At 42.4% G+C, this 21,113-nt stretch overlaps 1 protein-coding gene across 2 annotated transcripts in view; it reads left to right on the top strand.

Annotated features, from left to right (window-relative positions):
- The window catches only part of VDR (vitamin D receptor), a 105,909-nt gene extending 87,312 nt beyond the window's left edge, over positions 1-18,597 (top strand). Inside the window, exons 5-10 of one of the 2 annotated variants that reach the window (XR_011026090.1) lie at positions 791-956; positions 3,837-3,988; positions 7,045-7,161; positions 8,058-8,344; positions 9,558-9,830; positions 18,454-18,597. Coding sequence is in view for 1 of the 2 variants with exons in the window: in XM_068267319.1 (XP_068123420.1) it covers positions 791-956; positions 3,837-3,988; positions 7,045-7,161; positions 8,058-8,317 (695 nt within the window). In the remaining variant the exon portion in view is untranslated. Of the gene's footprint in view, positions 1-790; positions 957-3,836; positions 3,989-7,044; positions 7,162-8,057; positions 8,345-9,557; positions 13,616-18,453 lie in introns of those variants that run through there. The other variant, XM_068267319.1, reaches the window with a different exon arrangement.
- The last annotated feature ends 2,516 nt before the right edge of the window (positions 18,598-21,113 follow it).

The following is a 21,113-nucleotide window of genomic DNA, read 5'->3' as shown; positions in this document are numbered from 1 at the left end:
CCCCATGTTAAATTCTACTGGAGGCAAACCCTGTACAGGTGTCCCACACGGTCCTCCAACAATCCTTGTTGGATTTCAGATATGGGCCATGCTCCTTCTCATGCACAAGCCCGGCCATACTGGCCTCCGGGAGTCATTGCAGTAAACCCGAGCCACTTGTTTTTCATCTTCTGTTTAAAATAATAAAATACCAAAAAGTAGATAAAAAAACTACTATCAAAATTATTTTCATGCTGGTGGCTTAAAAAGGCATTTTATTGATAAGGTGTGAAAATATCACTTAGGAGGAAAAAGTCAGTTGAATAAGGGCCTTAGATCTAAATAGAGCTCAAATCCCTTAGGACTCATTCACACTTGAGCGGGAATTGCGCGATTCCCGCTCACCGCAAACCGTGAGTGGTTTTTAAAAGCCGCTAGCCCATGTTAGCCTATGGCAGTGTTCTCACTGCCACGATCGCAGGCATTTTGCGGTTAGCGTTGATCGCAAACGCGTTACATGCAGCGTTTTGGCGGCGATTCCTGAGCGATCGCAATTAGCATGTATAGAACCGCTAATCGTGATTGCTCCCAAAACGCTACAGTGTCCAGTGATTTTTTTCTTCCCGCATTAATCAAGGAAAAATCACTCCCGCAAAACGCTAGCACTAATCGCTAGGGTTTTGCATTTTTAGATGTGAACGGAGCCTTTGAGACTGGGGAGACTGTTCAATGGGCAATTTCTGAGGTGTCAAATCAATTTTATTTATGTCTGTTCATGTTGACATTAATCTGTACATCTTTTTCCTTACAGAACCCTCGGAACATGGCTTCTCCCCAAGCTTATTCTTCAGTGACTTCAGCAATGGAAGTCCATCTGGTGATAATGGTGAGCTGTCCATGCTCCCTCACCTTGCAGACCTGGTTAGCTACAGTATACAGAAAGTCATTGGGTTTGCAAAGATGATTCCTGGCTTCCGGTAAGAGTTTACTTATTTTAAAATAGTATATTATAAGTAGGCGAGTGTTGGACATTCAATCCGTAATCACATTATTATTCCTTATTTATAAGTTCACACTATGCCATTAAAGAGTACCGGAGGTGAAACTCTGGTCCAAACTTAAATACTTAAAGGGAACGAGAGATGCCGGAAATACAAAATGAAAAAATGATTTCATACATACCTGGGGCTTCTTCCAGCCCCATAAGCCTGAATCGCTCCCACGCCGCCATCCTCCGCTTCCTGGATCAGCCGGTACCGGGTCCCGTCACTTCCGGCGGACGCGGCCAATTGGCCTCATCACAGGGGCTCCCAGCAGTAGGCAGCCACACGCGTAATGGTATGCTGGGAGCCTCTGTGATGCGGCCAATTGGCCGCGTGCTGACGCCGACTGGCCGAAACTACGGGACCCGGAACTGGCTGATACAGGAAGCGGAGGACGGCGGCGTGGGAGCGATCCGTGCGTACGGGGCTGGAGGAAGCCCCAGGTATGTATAAAATCTTTTCTGGCGTCTCTGGTTCCCTTTAAAGGGAACCTAAACTGAGAAGGATATGGATTTTTCTTTTTAAAATAATGCCAGTTGCCTGACTCTCCTGCTGATCCTGTGTCTCTAATCCTTTTCGCCACAGCCCCTCAACAAGCATGCAGATCAGGTGCTGTGACTGAAGTCAGGCTGGATTAGCTGCATGCTTGTTTTAGGTGTGTGATTCAGCCACTACTGAAGTCAAAGAGATCAGCAGGACTGCCAAGCAACTGGTATTGTTTAAAAGGAAACCTCCATGTCCCTCACAGTTAAGGCTCTGGATCCTTCAAAGGCTTTCCACACTGTCCTCCGGTCCTCTTTATTCACATATGGAGAAGATTCTGCATTTAGATAGTGAATTTTGTGGAAAATGTCTGACATGTCACGTTCATGCAAAATTCATTTTTATATTAAACCTTGTCACAAAAACTTTTTGGTAAGTGGATTAATTAAAAAGAGTCTCATAAACACAAAAATCTATACAGAAGGATCCAAAGACCCAAGATTCATATCACTATCTAATGCACAATGCATCCAGAAAGTATTCAAAGCGCATCACCTTTTCCCACATTTTATGTTGCAGCCTTATTGCAAATTCATTAAATTATTTTTTTGCACAAGAGAAACAAAGAAGGTGTGTGCTACCAAACCAGCTATCACCTGACTTATAATCTGGCTTCATAAATGTCAATTGACAAATGTAAAGGCACAGCACATGCAAATTGCATCTGCAAGTCCGAATATGCACGGTCTAATCCAAATATTCTGCTTTCTGTTTGCCGTTGCAGGAGTCAACGCACGCAAAATATTTCCATCTCAACAGAGTAATGACCACACTAGGGGTGGGTGGGGTGTAGTGCCCCCCCAAGTGTAATCACTTCCAGGCAGCGAAGGCGTGTTTGGTGCACTGGTGCTGGTCCCCTTTCTTGGGGTGCGCTCAAGAGAGGTTAGGATGGGGGCAGTAAGGAGGCCTACAGGAGGCACCCCTATTGAGATGCAAATATTTTGCGTGCGCTGACTCCTGCAGGGGCAAATAGAAAGCAGAATAGTCAGTTTAGATCCTGCATATTCTGGCTTGCAGATGCAATTTGCATGTGCTGCGCCTTTAAATTTGTCGGTAGACATTTGTGCAGCCAGATTATAAGTCAGGTAATACCTGGTTTGGTAGCACACACCTTCTTTGTTTCTCTTGTGCAGTTAAATTAATTTTTTTCTTCAATTTTTACAACACCCCCCAATGACAATGGGGAAAAAAAAGTTTACTTGAGGATTTGGCAAATTTATTAAACATTTTAAACCTGAGAACTTGTACATAAGTATTTACAGCCTTTGCCATGAAGCTCAAAAATTAACCATCCTGTTTCCCGTGGTCATTCTTGAGATTATTCTGCAGCTTAATTGAAATCTACCTGTGGTAAAATCAGTTGATTGGACATGATTTGGAAAAGCACACACCTGTCTGTATATGGTCCCACAGTTGACAGTTCATGTCAGAGCAAACCAAGCGTAAAGTCAAAGGAATTGTCTGTAAACCTCCAAGACAGGATTGTCTTGAGGCACAAATCTAGGGTGATAAAGCCTTTCTCTAGAATTCTTATTGCATATCATTTGGACTGCCAAAACTACTATGTACCACTTAATGTAGTCCAAAGCTATCTAGTCATTAATGACCAGCCATTTACCCCAGGCACTCTCTTGTCCTCTTCTTAAAGTAAAGAATGAACTTTCTTATTCAAGTTTTGTTTAAGGATTTGATCTACAGTTTGTTTGGAAGAGGCCTAGTTTTATTACATTTCTCAATTCAAGGTTTTTATCAAATTAAACCTCTATTAAAAATTAAACAATGTATTAAAAATCTAACAGTAGCCTTATGGCTAAATTCATACATGCCGTAGATTTGTATTTACATATAGCTTTTAAATATTTTTTTGTGGGGTTTGCTTACAGTTGCTGTCAGTTATAACTGAATGGACAACTGATTTGCAAGGCAATGCCCAAGTTTCCCTATGGCTCAGTTCACATTATATGCATTTGAACTGAAAGCTTTTTCACAATGCACTGCTAGGGAAAGTTAAAAGGCATCAGTTTTTCAGCGTAAAATGTAAAAGAGGCCTAAAGTAAAAAGATTTACCAAGCTGGGTATGGAGCTTGCTCAACCAAACCAGCAAGACTGGTTGTAATAACAATACTCCAATACAAATTTGGAAAATGTAGCATTGTCCTTATTCAAATAAGTGTCACAAATAAAAAATAAATAACAGGCTTTATTTGATTGGTCGATAGATTAAAAAAATGTAGAGATGGATAGCACTGATATTTTTGTTTGTAAATGTAGTGACCTGAGTGCGGAGGACCAGATTGCCCTGCTGAAATCATCTGTTATTGAAGTTATAATGCTCCGATCTAATCAGTCTTTTACCCTGGAGGATATGTCATGGACATGCGGCAGTGAAGACTTCAAGTACAAAGTTGATGATGTGACTCAGGGTAGGATTTGTTTTTGAGAATTATAGCTTTGTGTAAAACAATCTACAGTATGTAGGTTACATAAGGTACCTGGAGACACGAGCTGATTGTCATGTGATTCCATCTAGTTCAGGTAATGGTGCTCGGAAATGAGCATGTTGTTTCTGCACACGACGCTCATTTCCGAGCACCGAAACTAGGTGCTACTATAGCAGTTGTGTTATGCCGTGCGGGGCGCGTAAGGGTAATACGCTGTTCTGCTGATCGCCAGACCCCGAACTACATCTCCCTCCGAATTGTGACTACTCAGAGGGGGAATAGTATTTTACTATTTATTTGTCACACGTTACATGTTCTATCACTATGCATCACTGTACTTCCCTGCACAATAGATATAAAGCCCCATCTACACTATGGGACATTGCAGCGATCCGGCGGCTCGATTAGCCGCCGGATCGCCTCTTCCGCGTGCCCGGCGCGTCCGCCACTCGCCGCGCGTGCGCCGCGTCCGCCACTCGCCGCGCCGCGTCCGCCACGCCGCATTCGATTCCACGCTCGTCCCCGCCGGCGCCGCTTATCTTCCGCTCGATTCCCTGCCATTGTCCCCTCGCGGGGAGCGAGCAGGGAATCGGCGGTGCGGAGATCCATCCTGTCGGATCTTATCAATCGAGCCGCATCAGCGGCTCGATTGATAAGGAGCATCGCGGCCGCATCTACTCGTGTAGATGCGGCTTTAGATTTAAACAGAAATCTAGTTGAATATCAGTCTCATTGCTACAATTTTACTTTTTTGTATTCCCTTTGCAATACAAAGATGAGTAGAGACTTGATCCCACAGTACTGCTGTCCATCTCTATGGATTGTGGGATTCCGTTCCAAATCAGTGGACACAAAACTATAAACTTGATTTGTTGATTCTGGTGCAAACACACCTCAGAAATCTGTCCTTATTCCTTTTTTTTTTTTTTTTTTTAATTGGTTCTTGTCACAGACATGGAGGTACATCAGTAAAGCTGTTTTCCTGTACAGGTCACTAATTAATGTATCTGTGTTTCCACTTGATTTGGTTGAAAACAGGTATTGTTATTGCCACTATAAGGACTGAAACTCAGCATTGTTCCTTTACTGTGCGTTTACTTAGTCATATCACTGTCTCCTCAGTGAAATTCACAACCTATCGTCCCTATATAGTTTAGGACCACTAATTTAGGGGAATGCTGTTACCCAAGACAAAAGTATGCTTTTGTGTTGTGGGTGTAGCACTCAAGGAAATCCTACAAAAATGATGATTATTATTTAGTATTAATATAGCACTGACATCCTCCGCAGTGCTTTACAGATTATGGGCTTGATTCACAAAAGAGTGCTAACTGTTAGCACGGCCGTTTTCTCGCGAATTTTCGCATTGCACGTGCTTGCGAATTTTGCTTCTTGTGGGTGGGGTTTCAGCACAAAATCAGTCATACAGCGCTCCCTGATGGTCTGTTTGTGAAAATCATTATATTTCTCATGTAAAAGGGGGTATCAGCTACTGATTGGGATAAAGTTCAATTCTAGGTTGGAGTTTCTCTTTAACTGGGATTCAAACCAGGGACCCAGCACTGCAAAGCAAGAATGCTATCCACTAAGCCATTGTGCTTATTGAATTTACAAAAACTCCATGCAGATAGTGTCCTAACTAGATCCTAGCCCTCTAGCGCTACAAGGTAAAAGCACGAACTGCTTCGAGATAATAAATACTCATTAAGAAGCCCCTAGATGTACTTAGAACTACTGGTAGAACACTAAGGTATTAAGCAGTCTAACTTTCTACCATAACATCTTAGTGGTAATGACTACAAACTTAAATGGGAAATTTAGTCTACTTCAGTAATTGTTTTCAAAATGATATAGAGCATACATACATTAGTGATAAGGAGTGCAAACATATGCTTGCCACTCAGCTGGTACTTCATGTTCCTGATTAGATTTGCAGACGCTATTTGTTTGGTGACTTAATAAATGGAGCTTAGTGACCTACTACCTATCACTAATGGCTTGCCTGGATTATTTTATTGATGTGTGCAAAGTTCTCAGTAATTACCCAAACACACATTTCCAGTGCAATACAATCTATGATGTAATAAGTAAGTACTAATGAGGCAAATCGGTGATTTGCACGCTGACATTGTCTAGTCTGCTTTATTTTCTGTCAGATATCGAGAACCACACATTCAGGACTACAGTTAGTAATGCTGTATGACCTGTGTTAACAGCTTAGGTGTTTTTCACTATATGTAAGAAACATTATTGGTTTTGGTTTCAAAGATTATGCTTATGTTTCTATATCTGGTGCACATCATTTGAGTGGTGGCACTCAGCTGAACTGCACTTGTTGGCAATGCGGTGTCCGTTGAGGCACTATTGTATTTGGTGTTGGTCATTAAAGCCAAAACATAAATTATAAAATTTGAGTAATGTTTTGGGATCAATAAGTGGGTAGGGGGAGGTCAGTATTATTAGCTTGGGTTAGTAGGTTAAGTGTCAAGACCAGGTTTAGTGAAAAGGAAGATGTTGACTTGACTGGGATTCAAACCAGGGACCCAGCACTGCAAAGCAAGAATGCTATCCACTAAGCCACCGTGCTTATTGAATTTACAAAAACTCCATGCAGATAGTGTAGTCACTTCCGGAAGTGACGTCAGACGCCAGAGCGAAGATTATGCGGTGGAACGCAAGGAAGGTATGTATCTGCCCGCCGCTGCCCACACTATAACTTTAGCTGGAGGGGAGCGCAGAGGGGAGAGCCCCGAGGTGAGGGAGAGGGGGTGAACTTCCCCTCTCCCCGCCGACTGTGGCCAAGACTTTCCCCTCATGCTGCCACCCCTCCAGCTTCCACAAAATGGCCCCGTGCGGGCCCCAGGGGGGGGCGGGCCTTCCCGCAGAGGCTGCAGGGCCTATTGGTACGCCAGTGGCACTACTGTATGTTACCCAAGTAGCCTTGTATATATTTGTTTTTGTGTGATTTTTTTTTTTTCACATTGATATTGCACCAGTTATGTAAACTTTTAACTTATTCAAAGTTTTGTCACTTGCAGCTGGTCATAATATGGAGCTTCTGGAACCTCTAGTGAAATTCCAAGTGGGGCTGAAGAAACTAAACTTGCATGAAGAAGAACACGTACTGTTGATGGCTATCTGTATTCTTTCACCAGGTTAGACATAAAAATTACCGTATAACTGTCAGCATTTTAATTGTATACCTGTTGGTAACCTTAAATTAAAAGCCATTGATAGTAGCCTGTAACCTCTGTTTGCAAGGAGTCTATATTCTGAGATTAAAGTGAACCTAAAATGAAAATGTGATCAAAAGTTAGCTGCTTACCTTAGAAGAGGATAGTCTGACTATTGAGGCTTCCTGCACCGTCCCTGACTCCACCAATCCAGCTCTGGGACCTTCTAAGCAAATCCCAACAAGAGCTTGTTAGATTTGTACCCACAGTGTGCCTGCATGAGTACGGTCTATGCCTATGCAGTAGCATGGAGCCACTCGTGCATGGCTTTTTCTTTTGTGCATGAATGGCTTTGTGCTGCTGTGCAGGTGCATACAGCTAGAAGCGGTGGGGATGAGGAATGTATAGGAAGCCTCTGGATCGTCCAGAGACTTCCCTCTTCTTTGGTAAGAACCCAACTTCCTTTTTCACCACAGCTTTGCTTTAAATCTCAACAATATTTGCAATGTGTCACCTTAAATCATTTTCATGTGCACTGCTTCCATACTGATTTCAGCGGAACCAGTCATTGCAGCTGATTTACCTGGGCATAGCTCCTGTGGTGCAGGAGACCATGGTACCTTGTGGTTCCTGCATATTGCAATCAGTCACTATCCTGGTAGGATGCAGTCACATCCCACATTGCCGTTTTATCCATGATCCTTTATGTGTAGAGCAAGTATGTGTTTGTTTTGCTGATGGAAGTGTCCTGTTTGCTTGAAATAAGCATTGCATTTTGCAGAAGATCCTCTGTCAGGACTCAGTTCTAAAACCATTGCTTTAAATTGTGCTGAGGTTCCTTAAGTAAGTAGTTGTAATTGTGATCAATGTTTTCATAGACCGTCCGGGTGTGCAGGACAAAGCACTAGTTGAAGCCATTCAAGATCGCCTCTCCTCTGTTCTTCAGACCTACATTCTGTGCAAACATCCCCCTCCAGGGCACCGCCTCTTGTACCCAAAGATGATCCAGAAACTGGCTGACCTTCGCAGCTTAAATGAGGAGCATTCCAAGCAGTACCGCTTCCTCTCCTTTCAGCCAGAACACACTACACTACTCACTCCATTGGTGCTGGAGGTCTTTGGAAATGAAATCTCTTGAGTTTACTTCAAAGACTCTCGTTGAAAAGTATGAGTAATTTAAAGTGTCCAAGCTAAGTCTGGTCTGATTTTGTTTTTCTGTGCGCTAAGGGAAATGACTGGGTGTATTTCTAATCAGAAGGTGATTGCCGTTGTATATAGTGCATATTTAAAAGACCCATTTGCAAAAGCTTTCTGTAATCCTGCTAGCCAAAGAGGTTGGCCTCCTTTGCCATGCCATGGATGGAATATTCCAGATAAAGATGCTTTGCCGTAGCCTTGTGCCTTCTAAACACCTACTGTCCAATCTCATAAACTTTATCTCGTTGGCCATTTCTATTTGTATAAAGGTCGCCACACACCATACCATTTTTTTTTAAATATCTGTTCAATTCAAGAATTGCAATTAATTTTTCTGACTGATTTAAAAAGTATGACCAATGTAACACATGTTCAATTCTTCCCCAATTATGATAAAAAAAATGATTGGAAACTCTGAGAAAATTGCTATGGTGTGTATATTAATAAACTGACAATCTAACACACACCATACAATCTTTAGAAAAATTGAAGAATAATTTCCAGCATTCCGGATCGATAAAAATCGAAAAAAACGGGAAATCCGATCGGATTTTTCAGTTGAATGAGAAAAAAAAGCTTTTGATTTTTTGGGGGAGATCGGATCATATTTATCGAACTGCCGTAAAATCGGATCGTTTTGTTGTATTGTGTGTGGCCACCTTAACACGTACTGGTATTTAATAGAATACTTGTGAAATTCAAAATCATGTGCCAAAATTGTGAAAATGTTTTAAAGCCTTAATCATTTTAAATTATTCTTTATAGTGTAAATAAATATTAAACATAGCAATTTAACCAAAGTCTATACGTGCTAAATCGGGGTAGAATTGCCACATTAGTCCATACATGTACTTTTCTATGTGTATGGCAAGAGCCAATCTTTACTAGAGCAGTCAGCTTCAGCTGGCTATTTTTTTTTTTTTTTCAAAACAGTAACGGATTTGTCTTTTAAATGTATAATTTTTTGTATGTATACAGAATTATATTTTAGGGGATTTATGATCTGGTTTAAAAATAATATACCCTTATTATCACTGTTTTATACCTACTGTGACAGACTGTGCATATAGTTACCAATATATGAAAATGTAATCCAAATTATATATAGAGTTATAGTTTTGGGTACAAGATGATATATGCTTTTAAGTTAAGTTATAATTGACATTCCTGCATCTTTTCAGGTTCCCTGCTGAGCCCCTCCCTTCTTCTTTCACTTACAAGTCATCTCACGCTCACATCACCGGCAGCGTAGTTTGCCTGTGTAGTTTACCTTGTAGCATAGTACTACTGTGCAGACGCAGCATGCTCCCGATGGAACGTGCAGGCGTGGCATACGCAGAAGATACCGACCCATCTAAGATCAGCGATACTTCAGAGGCTGGCAGCGGAACGCGCTAGAAGACCGGAGCTGCGGCAAGAGACACGTGACTTGTAGGGGATGGAAGAAGCCCCAGGTAAGTAAAGATAGGTTTATTTTGATGCCTAGTTTGTCATTTAAGCCCCTTACTTATGCTGTACTGTTCATGGTCAAGGCAGCTGGTTCTCCTCCTTACCGATCCCGCTCGAAAGCTCTCTGTTGTATGTTTTCATTCCTCCCCCCGCCATAGCAACAGACACGGTGCTTGTCTGTAGCAGAGCAGTGCATCTGCAGGAGTCCTGATCCCTTTGGGTGATGAGCATGTTGTGTGTACACATCACTATTTTTAGTGTAACCCGCTGTAGAAATATTTTCTTCTCTGCCCATATAGATAATATTTTATGAATATGAGGCTGGTGAAATAGAACTCTCTCGGGGAGAAATTGCTTTTTTTTAGTTCTCTTAAGCACCAGCTGTCACACCTGCAGGTAATTTTGACAACTTGAGTCCATGTTTAACAAACACAGCTCCATCTGATGTGTGATGGAGTTGGCTACTGAATAACTAGAAAGAAATATTCGTTTTTCTATGCATCCTTAGAAAAACAGACTTAAAGCTTTTATATGTCTATGGCAGTTCATTAAATGTTTGATATAAATAGAAATGCTTCTATTTTTGCCAAAAGAAAAAAAAATGACTATACACGATGAAAACCAGCAAGATGGCCTTTAACTGAAGATTGTTTATCCATTTGCCTTCAGAATATACTCTTTAAAGGCTTCACATGTCCATATTTTCTGAGAAGATCATTTGTGCCTTCATGTCCGGGGGCCAGGACTACAATGGGGCCCTGAGGCAAAAGTAACCTGGGAGCCTCCCGTAACTACTTGAGGACCGTCTAACGCCAGTGGGCGTGGCCGCGGCGGCAGCCCCAGGACCGCCTAACGCCAATTGGCGTCAAGTCCTGGGGCTGCAGTTTCCCAGGGAACGGGCGCGCGCATGTGCGATCGTTCCCAGCCACTTCACGGAACAGAGTTCAGTGATTAGCCTGCTAGCTGCTGATCGCGGCTAGCAGGCTGTTTGTAAATTAAAGGGGAAAGAAATTCCCTTTGTTTACATCCGTACAGTGCTGCGGTCCCCGGCAGCGCTGTACAAGATCGGCGATCCCCGGCCTCTGATTGGCTGGGGATCGGCATCCTCTTTGAGAGGCGGAACAGGACAGATCACCGTTCTATTCAGAACACGGAGGGGAGGAGGGAAGGGGAGGGAGAGAGAGCCTCATAGAGGCTAGAAGAAAAAAAAACGCCCACGGAGACCCAGGTAGTGCTGAGCAACGACACTACAGAGGAGACAGACTGACCTGCTTCACCTGGAACTCAGAGGAAGTGATTGCGTGCCTGTCCCTACTGCCTGAATAACACTGCGATGGGGGGAAGGGTGGGGCACCTAGGAGGGCCTCTGGCTAATGGGCACACTTGGGGGGCCCTGGGGAAATTGCGCCCTTTGCCCATATGGTAGCACCAGCCTTGCCTGGGATAATTAGGTTCACGTTCATGACTCATAAGGCAAGAATGGTTGGTAATGCATCCACAAGGTTTTTTATACCTGCCTTTGTTCCCTTGCTTTTCTTCTGCTTAGCTGTTGGTGGTGGGGAAGTGGCTGCCTGTCCCTTACCAGTGTTGGGGCCCACGTCCTTAGAAGCAACTGGAGCGCTCTGTTGTCGCTCTATACATGCTCTGTCCGCCTTAAAGTGCTCCTGCTGCCATCTTGAGAGCTTGTGTGGGTAAAGTGAGCATGCTTTTCAGCCAGCCTGTTCGGCCATTGGTTTCTGTATTTTGTCATGCGGTTGGTGCTCTGTGGTCTGCCCACCTGGGAGTATGAGAACTGAGGCAGAACTGCAGGTTGGCAGAGACAGATTTTGCAGGATGCTGTGTGGGGATCAGAGATCCTCACCTCTTCATGGCTGCTCACATCTATCTGCAAGGTAGCCTTTACCCATGTGTCCATAGTGCTAGCTGATGTTTGGAGGCACTGAAATAGGCTGGCAATTGACAATTATTTTAGTGAGTTTAGCCTGAGTGGATGAACACTCTCTACTGTCCAGCTAAGCCAGATACATACTTCATTAATAAAAGTAAGTAAAATAATGGATTCTGGAACAATACGGTGCAAGCCCAGCCCAATGATTTGGATACATTAAAATTATAAACCAGTTACAATCAGTAACTGCCTAAAGATTTTATTTAGTTCCAAGATTATAAAGTTGACACTCCAGACTATAACTCCATGGTAAGGTGAAATAGGCTGGAGCTTCAGTCTCTAGATTAATCAATGGTGCCAGGAAGAAGAGGTGGGAAGGGGATGACGTGGATTTCTAACCATTACCGACCACTGACTTATTGGAACCCGTGTTCCCCTGAGTAGTTTGTGGAATCTATGCATGACAATCTTATGTTTATTATGGAGTCTCTTTCCTGTTGTTCAGTTGTCATTAATGTAACTGAGAGTTCAGAACACTGCCAGAACAGGTTCTGTTGTCAGAGCCTCACTGAGGTATCTGACTCCAGACACATCAGCCAAAAAACAAAATATATCATCACTTAAAGCAGACCTAAAGAACACCTTCAGATCAGCATTGAGGTAATAAGATCAATATAAACCTGCCTGGTACCTGCAAAAACGAGATCTGTGGTGCTCCACTTCTGGGTTATGGCCCGTTTCCACTGACAAGGGATGCGAGTGCGGTTACCTAGCCACATTGCAGCACTTCCGCTGGTGTACGCGTCACTTCCGCATCTCCCGATAAGAACTGTATGGAGGGGATGGCGGGCAGATGGATGCGGCTGTGCAAGAATCTGCAGCATGCTGCAGATACTCGGATCGCTCCGCACCACTCCACACGCAATGGAAACTGTTACATTGCTGTGGATTAGAATCAGGACACCTGCGGTGCGATGCAGCTATGTAGCCGCTTCTAGTGGAAACGGGCCCTTAAGCTTCATATACTCACTAGAGTTTCATCACATGAAATGATGAAATAATATCTATAGCACAGGTGTGAAATACAAGGCCCGTGGGCCGAAAGCAGACCTCCATGCCATTTTATGCCGCCCTCAATAGTTTCAGATGTGCATCATTGTAAGCAGTAAAAGAGCATCAGCACACTGCCTTCCCATTCAGAGGGGCACAACAGTGGCAGTGTTTCTGATTGAAACATTGTTAGTTTGAGCTGGGGCGCAGCAATTACCCACAAGACACCACTCTCCTTCATGGAGCCCCCTACTGAGATCCAAACCTTTCAACCCCCATGGGGCTTGTAAAAGCCATACACATCTTCCACCCAGCACTACCTCCTGCACATCACAGAATAGGGTAGTGGAGCAGTGTAATAGTTACCTGCTCCAGCGGTGCATTGTGTCGCTTTTGTTCTTCCTAGAAGTCACACAGTCTTTTGCTGCATACCTCCAATTCCAGATCACGTGACATGCCTCAGGAGCCATAGGTATGCAGCATAGAGCAGGTGGCTGTCAGGAAGACCAGAGGAGACCTGACGCAGTGCTGGAGCAGGTGAATATTAAACTGCTCCACTGCGCTACTCAGCAGAAGGTTTAACACCCATGATCTTTAGGGAGATAAATGATGCCTGCCATTTCACCTTTTCCACAAGAGGGTAGCATAAACCTTAACTTTACACTGTACTTAAAGTGTCTTTAGTGTATCATAAAATTGAAAAATAAAAACCTTAACAGGAACCTTGAATGTTACATTTCTAAAATATAACATGAAGTAAAATGTAGCATGAAGCCTAAAAATGTAATGTATCACCCAATTTAGGTGTATGTTTTTAGAGGAGTAACTACAACCTATGGGATACCCCCCCCCCCCCCCCCCTCAATATTCCTTCCACCATGGTGATCCCCATGTTCAAGAAGACCATCTACCAAGAATTATTTATTTGTGAGCACTAGCTCGGCTATGTAACACTTGATAAAGGCCTGCTGGCCGAAACGTCGTGTTGTTTTGTCACTATGGTGCAATAAAATAGTGCTACAATTGCATTTATCCAGGTGGAGACCCAGTCTTTTTCTTCTATTGCTAACCATTAGGTTCCCCCACCAATCAATATTCCTTAATAAGGCCAACTTTAATACCTACCCCAACTTCCCTGCCCCAATCCTAACCTCGCCTACAAGGTATGATCTTTCCTAATGCCTAACCTCCCAACCCTAAGTGTTAATGCTAACCTGGCCCTACCCTGTCCTCTTTCATTGACCCTTCTAACATAATGCCTGGCCCTATCTTGTCTTTCATTGTTTTCTTTATCAGGTGCTTGGGTGCCAGTTCTCAGCTATTGTATAGCCAAGCACCCACTGTAACTGATTGCTGGCACCTAAATCTGGCATTTTATAAGAGTTGAGGGAAGATGTATATTGGGTAGGGTTAGCTACTATTTTAGGAGAGTTAATTTAAAGTGGACAGAACTCAGAACTGCTCTAAAAGATACACGACAGCATAATAACCTTTAAACAAAAAACATGTATTTGTTTCAGCTGATACAAATCCTAAAATAAATGTGCACAGTTTCTACTTCCTGATTCATGGAGGCAGACCTATTGTTTACAGCCTGTGCTTTAAAATTGGCTTATCTGCTTATTGTCATGTGACACAGAGGAGGTTCAAGTTACAACTTGCCATTAGACACAGATGAGGGGGAATTAGACAAGCTAAACTCTCTACATTCAAGGTGCATTTCTCTGTCCTGTGCAAGAGTTCAGCTTCACTTTAAGGAGATAAAGTCGGTTAGATTTAACACGTAGGCTAGAGTCGCGCTGGGGCATTGCATCAGATAATCTAATCCCATAGCTAACACAATGTAATTATATAATTCACATTGCCGCATTAGCAGTGTGGTGCAGTGTAATCTTTTGGCATAATGCGAGGCATGTTGTGCGGTACTGGACAACATGCACATGTACAGTTGTCATAAAGCATACTTTTCATGAACTGTATGCGTCACATTGCACCTGTCGCACACAATGCAACTTTTCCGCTCCATTGCTTTGCGATCCTTTGTGTGAATTTAGGGTTGAGCACTAGGAAAGACCATACGTAAAGTTAGCGTTAGGCATCAGGAAGTGATTTGCGTTAACCTCAATGTAACCAATCTATAGCTAGATTTATATTGGCAAAATTATAATTGTCAAAAAAAAATCTACGCCTAATGCAGAAAAATATAGTACAATGTGCTACAATTTACGAATGAAAGAAACAAATACTGATTAATTCATTACGGTTATTTTAAAAACAATATTCATCATATAGCCCACGGCTTCAGTGTTGTCCTAACTTTGCATATTTTAGCTGTTACCTACAGAGAAGGGGGCAGTGTATATCCATTAGGAACATAACAAAAACCTACCATAACAAGACATACTCACTGGATGCTTGCACCTGGACGGCGTGATCTTTTACAGCTTTGGCTATATTTTCTGTTTCATTAAAACCTATTGTTCAGTTTGGCTTTAGGTGTGCATGGATGTAATGGATGTAAAGAATGTTGGAACTCTTACTGCTGTCAGTTATGGATGGAGACCTTTTATCGTGCTGCAAACAAGAGGCACATGGCAGCAGTACACAAATGTAGTGCCCAGGGACCACGTTAGACAACTGCTTAGAATCCACATTAATACCATAATAATAAATCAATGACATAAGTCGTGCGCAAAGGTGTGCCTACACTTACAAGTAGCCTTTTTTCACCAGCAGACGCAAAAAGACTTGTAAACAAAGGATTGTCTTTTTGTGGATGAAACTTTCACATGGGCACACAAACATATTACAGCTGTTGTACAGTCTGCCCAATATACAAATGAACCTACTTAATGGTAATCCCGAGTCAGGCTCAAGATGGAAATCAGAGCGGTAATCCCGTGCCTGAGTGAGTTCTATGCAAGAGCTGCTGCAGATCTCTCTGTGGTATGTTTTTTTTTTTTTCTTGTTTTTAGGGTCTCAAATCTTGTGAAAAAAATATGGAAATAAATAAATCTGAAAATAATACATAACGCCAGGGTGGTTTAACAATATGGCACTCCTCAGCGCATAGATATCTACACTCATATATAAAGGGGATCAACGGGTATCCGCTTAACAACTGTGAATAAAGTGGAAGATCTCACCCACCCAGAGATATATAAGTATATAAATGCTATTGCACTACATAGAGTCGAAACATATAAATATATAGCAGCTAAAATCAACTAACACTACCTGAGAGCGCTGTTTCACACCATCTCTTCCGCAGCTCATCATCACTTATAGCTGGCCTAAGAATGTTGTGTGTGTGTTAATGAATGCTATATGGCTATTTCAGATAGATGTGACCAGCCAATTATTTAGAATCACCAATAGAATGCCAGGATACACTCTGTATGACTGATTGGCCTGAGCATGGATATCATTACAGTTGGTCTCCTCTATAGTTTCTTCTTAAAGGGAACCAGAGGCCCCAGAAAAAAGATTCTATACATACCTGGGGCTTCCTCCAGCCCCATACGCACTGATCGCTCCCACGCCGCCGTCCTCCGCTTCCTGTATCCAGCGGTACCGGGTCCCGTAGTTTCGGCCAGTCGGCGAAAGCATGCGGCCAATTGTCCACATCACAGGGGCTCCCAGCATACCCTTACGCGTGCAGCTGCCTACTGCGCAGCCGCACGAGTAAGGGTATGGAGGGAGCCCCTGCTCATGCGGACAATTGGCCGCGTCCGCCGGAAGTGACGGGACCCGGTACCGGCGGATCCGGGAAGCGGAGGACGGCGGCGTGGGAGCGATCCGTGCGTATGGGGCTGGAGGAAGCCCCAGGTATGTATAGAATCTTTTTTCTGGGGCCTCTGGTTCCCTTTAAGATACCAACATTAATTCAGCGCATGCCAAACCACGTAGCACCAAACACCTGCATTCGCGCTCGCACTGGTGCCATGTGTATGCAGCCCCAATCCAGAAAGCAGCGTAATAACACAACAGTAGAGGCCAGTCTATACGGGAGCACTCCAAACTGGCAAGAGCACCACTCTACCCACACGGTTTACAAGCTGCTCTAGAGAAGTGTTTGTACAGAACAGGGAACAAAGACGTCCGTTGATCTTTGGCCAGAATACACTAAGATTATGCTGGAGATAATAAGGCAAGCGAAAACTTACCACCACACATCAATCTTGCCTTATTAACGTGTAGAGATAAGTTTTCACAGTGAGATAGTTATCTTATCACTTCAGTCCTTAAAGAGGAACTTCAGCCTAAACAAACATACTGTCATTAAGTTACATTAGTTATGTTATTTAAAATAGATAGGATTATATTACCCACCCTGTTTTAAAAAAACAGGCAAATGTTTGATTTCATGAGGGCAGCCATCTTTTTGGTTGAAAGGAGGTGACAGGGAGCATGAGACACAGTTCCAACTGTCCTGTGTGCCGATCACCCCTCCCACTTGCTAGGCAACGTGAATAACATAGGAAATCCCATCATGCTTTGCACAGCATCAGGGAAAAAAAGCCCAGGCAGTTTTCTTTGACGGGTGGAGCTTAGCTAAAAATGCAGCTAAAAATGATGCTTTGGTAAGAAAAACAAAGTTCTGACGCTGTGAAACTATTAAAGAAACACCGAGCCTTTTCAGTGCTGCTGAGTAGATTTTTAGTCCAGAGGTTCATTTTAAGTTACCTCCTCTGTAGTTATTTTCACATGCAGCTAATTAACAGCCTGTCTTTAACTTTAGAATTCTGGAGTTATTTTAAGGATTGAAGAGTTAACTTTAGAGATTTCACCTAAACTTAAAGACAGAAGAGTTAACTTTTAGTTTGCCTGAGGTAAAATGTTTCCTGAATACTACATGGCTTATCACCGCGGTGATAACTCTAGAAACGTTATTAAAGACAGGAGATAAGTTTGGTGAACTGAGGCCTATGTGGGGAATGGTTTTATCATTTTAAATGCACTTTTATTAAAAGAGCTTATTGGGGCTGATTTAATACACTTCATTAAGTATACATAACCTTTAAGACCACACCATCCCAGACTCAGAAAGGATGTAGGTCGCTATGGCAGCACTTTTGCCACCACGTGGATAGCACATGATTGGTACTAGACAATTATAGGCGGAGCAGCCAGCACAGTAATACCACATAAAACTAGGGTGATCTTTCTTTATGCAATTTCCGGCAATGTGTTGCAATTCAGGGCAAGATGTTGTAAGTGTATTTCCAGTTTAAAGGGCCTGTCTTCTCTTCTATGCTTTGTTGGTTTCTGCAGTATTTTCACAGCTATGCACCATTATTATTGGCTTTTGTGTTTGCTAACTACGGTATATTTTAGAACTAAAGGCTTTGAAATGTAATATCATCAGTGTATGAGCAAAATGAAAAGCGGACGCTTCATGCCTTTACCCCATGCATATTTTCCTTCTCAATAAACTGAATTACAATGTTGTGGTGGCAAGCAGTGACGGACGCTAACTAGCCTCGAGCCATTAGCTGTGCTGGTATTTGTGTACATGTGTATCTGTTAACATTTACTGTGACAAGGAAGAGTTTTTAAACCATTTTGCTGTGTTAGATTTTTTAGGTTGGAAGGTTATTGCACTTTATACGAGAAAGATAAAAAATATATTTATGTATATGAATGTTTAATTTTAATTAAAAATAGAACTTTTTTCTTTTTTTTTTCAGCTGAAAGCATTTGTGATGTTAAAACATTTGTGTGAATGTACCATGTTTCTTCAAAGCCTGAAAAAAATAGTAAAAAAGGAATCACATGCCTTGTTTGTATATTGATGTTAATAATAAACTGTGTTTAGCTCTGTGGCTTTACAATGGTGTTTTTCTTATTTTGCTTTCACAGTGATGATCAGCTGACAGTACCCCAAAGGATTTGTGTGGATGAGTATCATGGTGTTTGTTTATACCTGTACCTGAAGCAGCTAAAGTGATGGCTTAGGGTCTTTTCCCACTGCATGCCCATCTGATTTGCGGAACTTATGCAATTTCACTCATGTCCTTTGAGATCTGTGTGAGGAGTACATTGTGTTCCGACACCAGTATGCAGCAGGGATGGATCCACTGGTGTGAGCCACCTGCACCGTGCTCTCATTCAGCAGCAAACATAAGGAAGTGAGAGATAGCGATAACTCTTTAATGCAGTTGGGCAGACACAGTGCTTACAAGCAGTGGGGGTGCAAGGCCTGACAGCTGTTTTGCAAGGTTGAACTTTGCTTCATTAAATGCAAAATATGTACATGTGAACTGGGCTTTTACAGCAGCAGAGCCTCACTATCTCTCATTTCTTTATATTTTCCACTAATGTGATTTGATTTGTTTCCCAAAAGCACAAGCTGTCTTATGTGCTTTTCTTGCAATTTTTAATTTTTCCCTAGGCGAACCAATCAAAACTGCAACATGCAAACAAAAGCATTTAAAAAATAAAAAATCGCTTGCAAAACACACAAAAATTACAGAAAAAATGCAGGTTTAATTTTGCAAAAAAACACAAAAGGTGTTTGTGTTTGTAGCAAAAGAGGCCTGTTGGGTCAATTTCCCTTTCCACAGAACGCAAGCACGTCTATTTTCTGTGCATTTTTTATGCAATTTTGCAATGCAATGTCAGATCCCATTTTATTATATTGATTGGAAATGCAAAATAAACTAAAATGCATCATGCAGAGAGTACCAAAATTTACATTGGAAAAAAAAGTGTCCTTGCATTCTGCCAAATGTATTCTGAAAACCAGGTTGAAACGCTTGCGGTGGAAATAGGCCCTGTACCTGTCAAGTACACCAAAGCTTTACTTTTGTAAAATCTGAAGGTGCTGCTCAGAGGTTGCCGTTAACCCTAAAAGTATAATGTAAAAATGGTGGCAATAACAGACACCCGTCATTAAGTTCATCCCGAAGACACAATAAATGTCCTGCACCTGCACATATCCTAGTTGATCCAGAGGAATGCAAAAAAAAAAACCTTATAAGATTTGGGCCAAATACTCTTTAAGGGGAAAAAAATCCTTCCCAACTCCAGATAGTAGTCAGATAAAACCCCTTAATCAACTCTGCTAGGAGTTACGTAGTAATTATCAAATAGATGTCCTTCAATGCAAGGAAAGCATCTGAGCTCTCATTAAATGCAGATATAGAATTTGCTGTAACTACTTCCTGTGGTCAAACATTCAAAATTTTAACAACTTTTACTGTAAAGTACTCCTTTCTAAATCGATGGCTAAAACAATTTTCCTCCATACGTAGACCACATACCCTTGTCCTTTGTACAAGCCTATTGTAGTCTGTACAAAAAGATCATCTGCCAAGCTTTCATATTGCCCTCTAATGCTTATATGATATTTCTGGGCACCACCATTTGAGGACCATAGAGGAGTAAGCGGTTGCCTTATGGGGGACACAGAAAATAAATTAATATGAAACACTATAAGGCTGTTATGATGTCAATTCAATGCATATTTACACCTCATAGAAGTTGACTGATATAATTGTGAGCTGCAGGATAAATTATCAGATCAACACCTAATTAAGTAATTAGTGAGCAAATAAAGGAGAGAAAGTTATCTGCTTCCCCCTGGATACAGCGGGAACTCTTCTACCTTGTTTACACAGTATATTACACTTCCAAAACAATATGATAATGCTGGAAGCCATCCCAGTACCACTTTAACAAATATGAACTCTCGAGCAACTGGCATCCACTTCTGATCCTGTCCAGGCTACATTATCAGATCTTCATCTGTCCTGATCCACTGTCTGCCCCTAGACCAGGCATGGGCAAACTCGTCCCTCCAGCTGTTACGGAACTCACAATGCATTTGCCTTTATGAGTCATGACTGTGGCTGTCAGACTCCTGCAATGCATTGTGGGACTTGTAGTTCCTTAACAGCTGGAGGGCCAAGTTTGCCCATGCCTGCCCTAGACTCTCCACTCCTACTGTAAAACTTACTAGAAGAAAATGATATTTCAAAGTATGGCATGGGTATTGTATGGTGCATAGTTCAGTGTTAGTCTGGCCTGACGTACAGTATTAGGACTGCCTAACGCTGATCGGCGTAAGGTCCTTAAGTGATGTTTTGTGGGCAACCGTGCATGCATGCAGGTGCATCACCCAGCATGCAGTGCATCCCCCCCTCCATCATCAGCCCGCCGGCCAATTAGCAGCGCCGGCAGGCTGTTAGGTTACGATTTGCCCAATAAGAAGTATAATACATGTTGTTTAGTAAACATGTATTATACTGGCTGCCTCCTCTAGTGGTCTCTTCTGCGTCGATAGACCACCAGAGAGGACAGGTAAGTAACCACAACACACATTTCACACATATTTAGGCATATCTGA

The sequence above is a fragment of the Hyperolius riggenbachi genome, chromosome 2, assembly GCF_040937935.1.
Source record: "Hyperolius riggenbachi isolate aHypRig1 chromosome 2, aHypRig1.pri, whole genome shotgun sequence".
NCBI lineage: Eukaryota > Metazoa > Chordata > Amphibia > Anura > Hyperoliidae > Hyperolius > Hyperolius riggenbachi.
The sequence above is the reverse complement of the archived record's forward strand: the minus strand, read 5'-3'. Positions and strand labels throughout refer to the sequence as shown.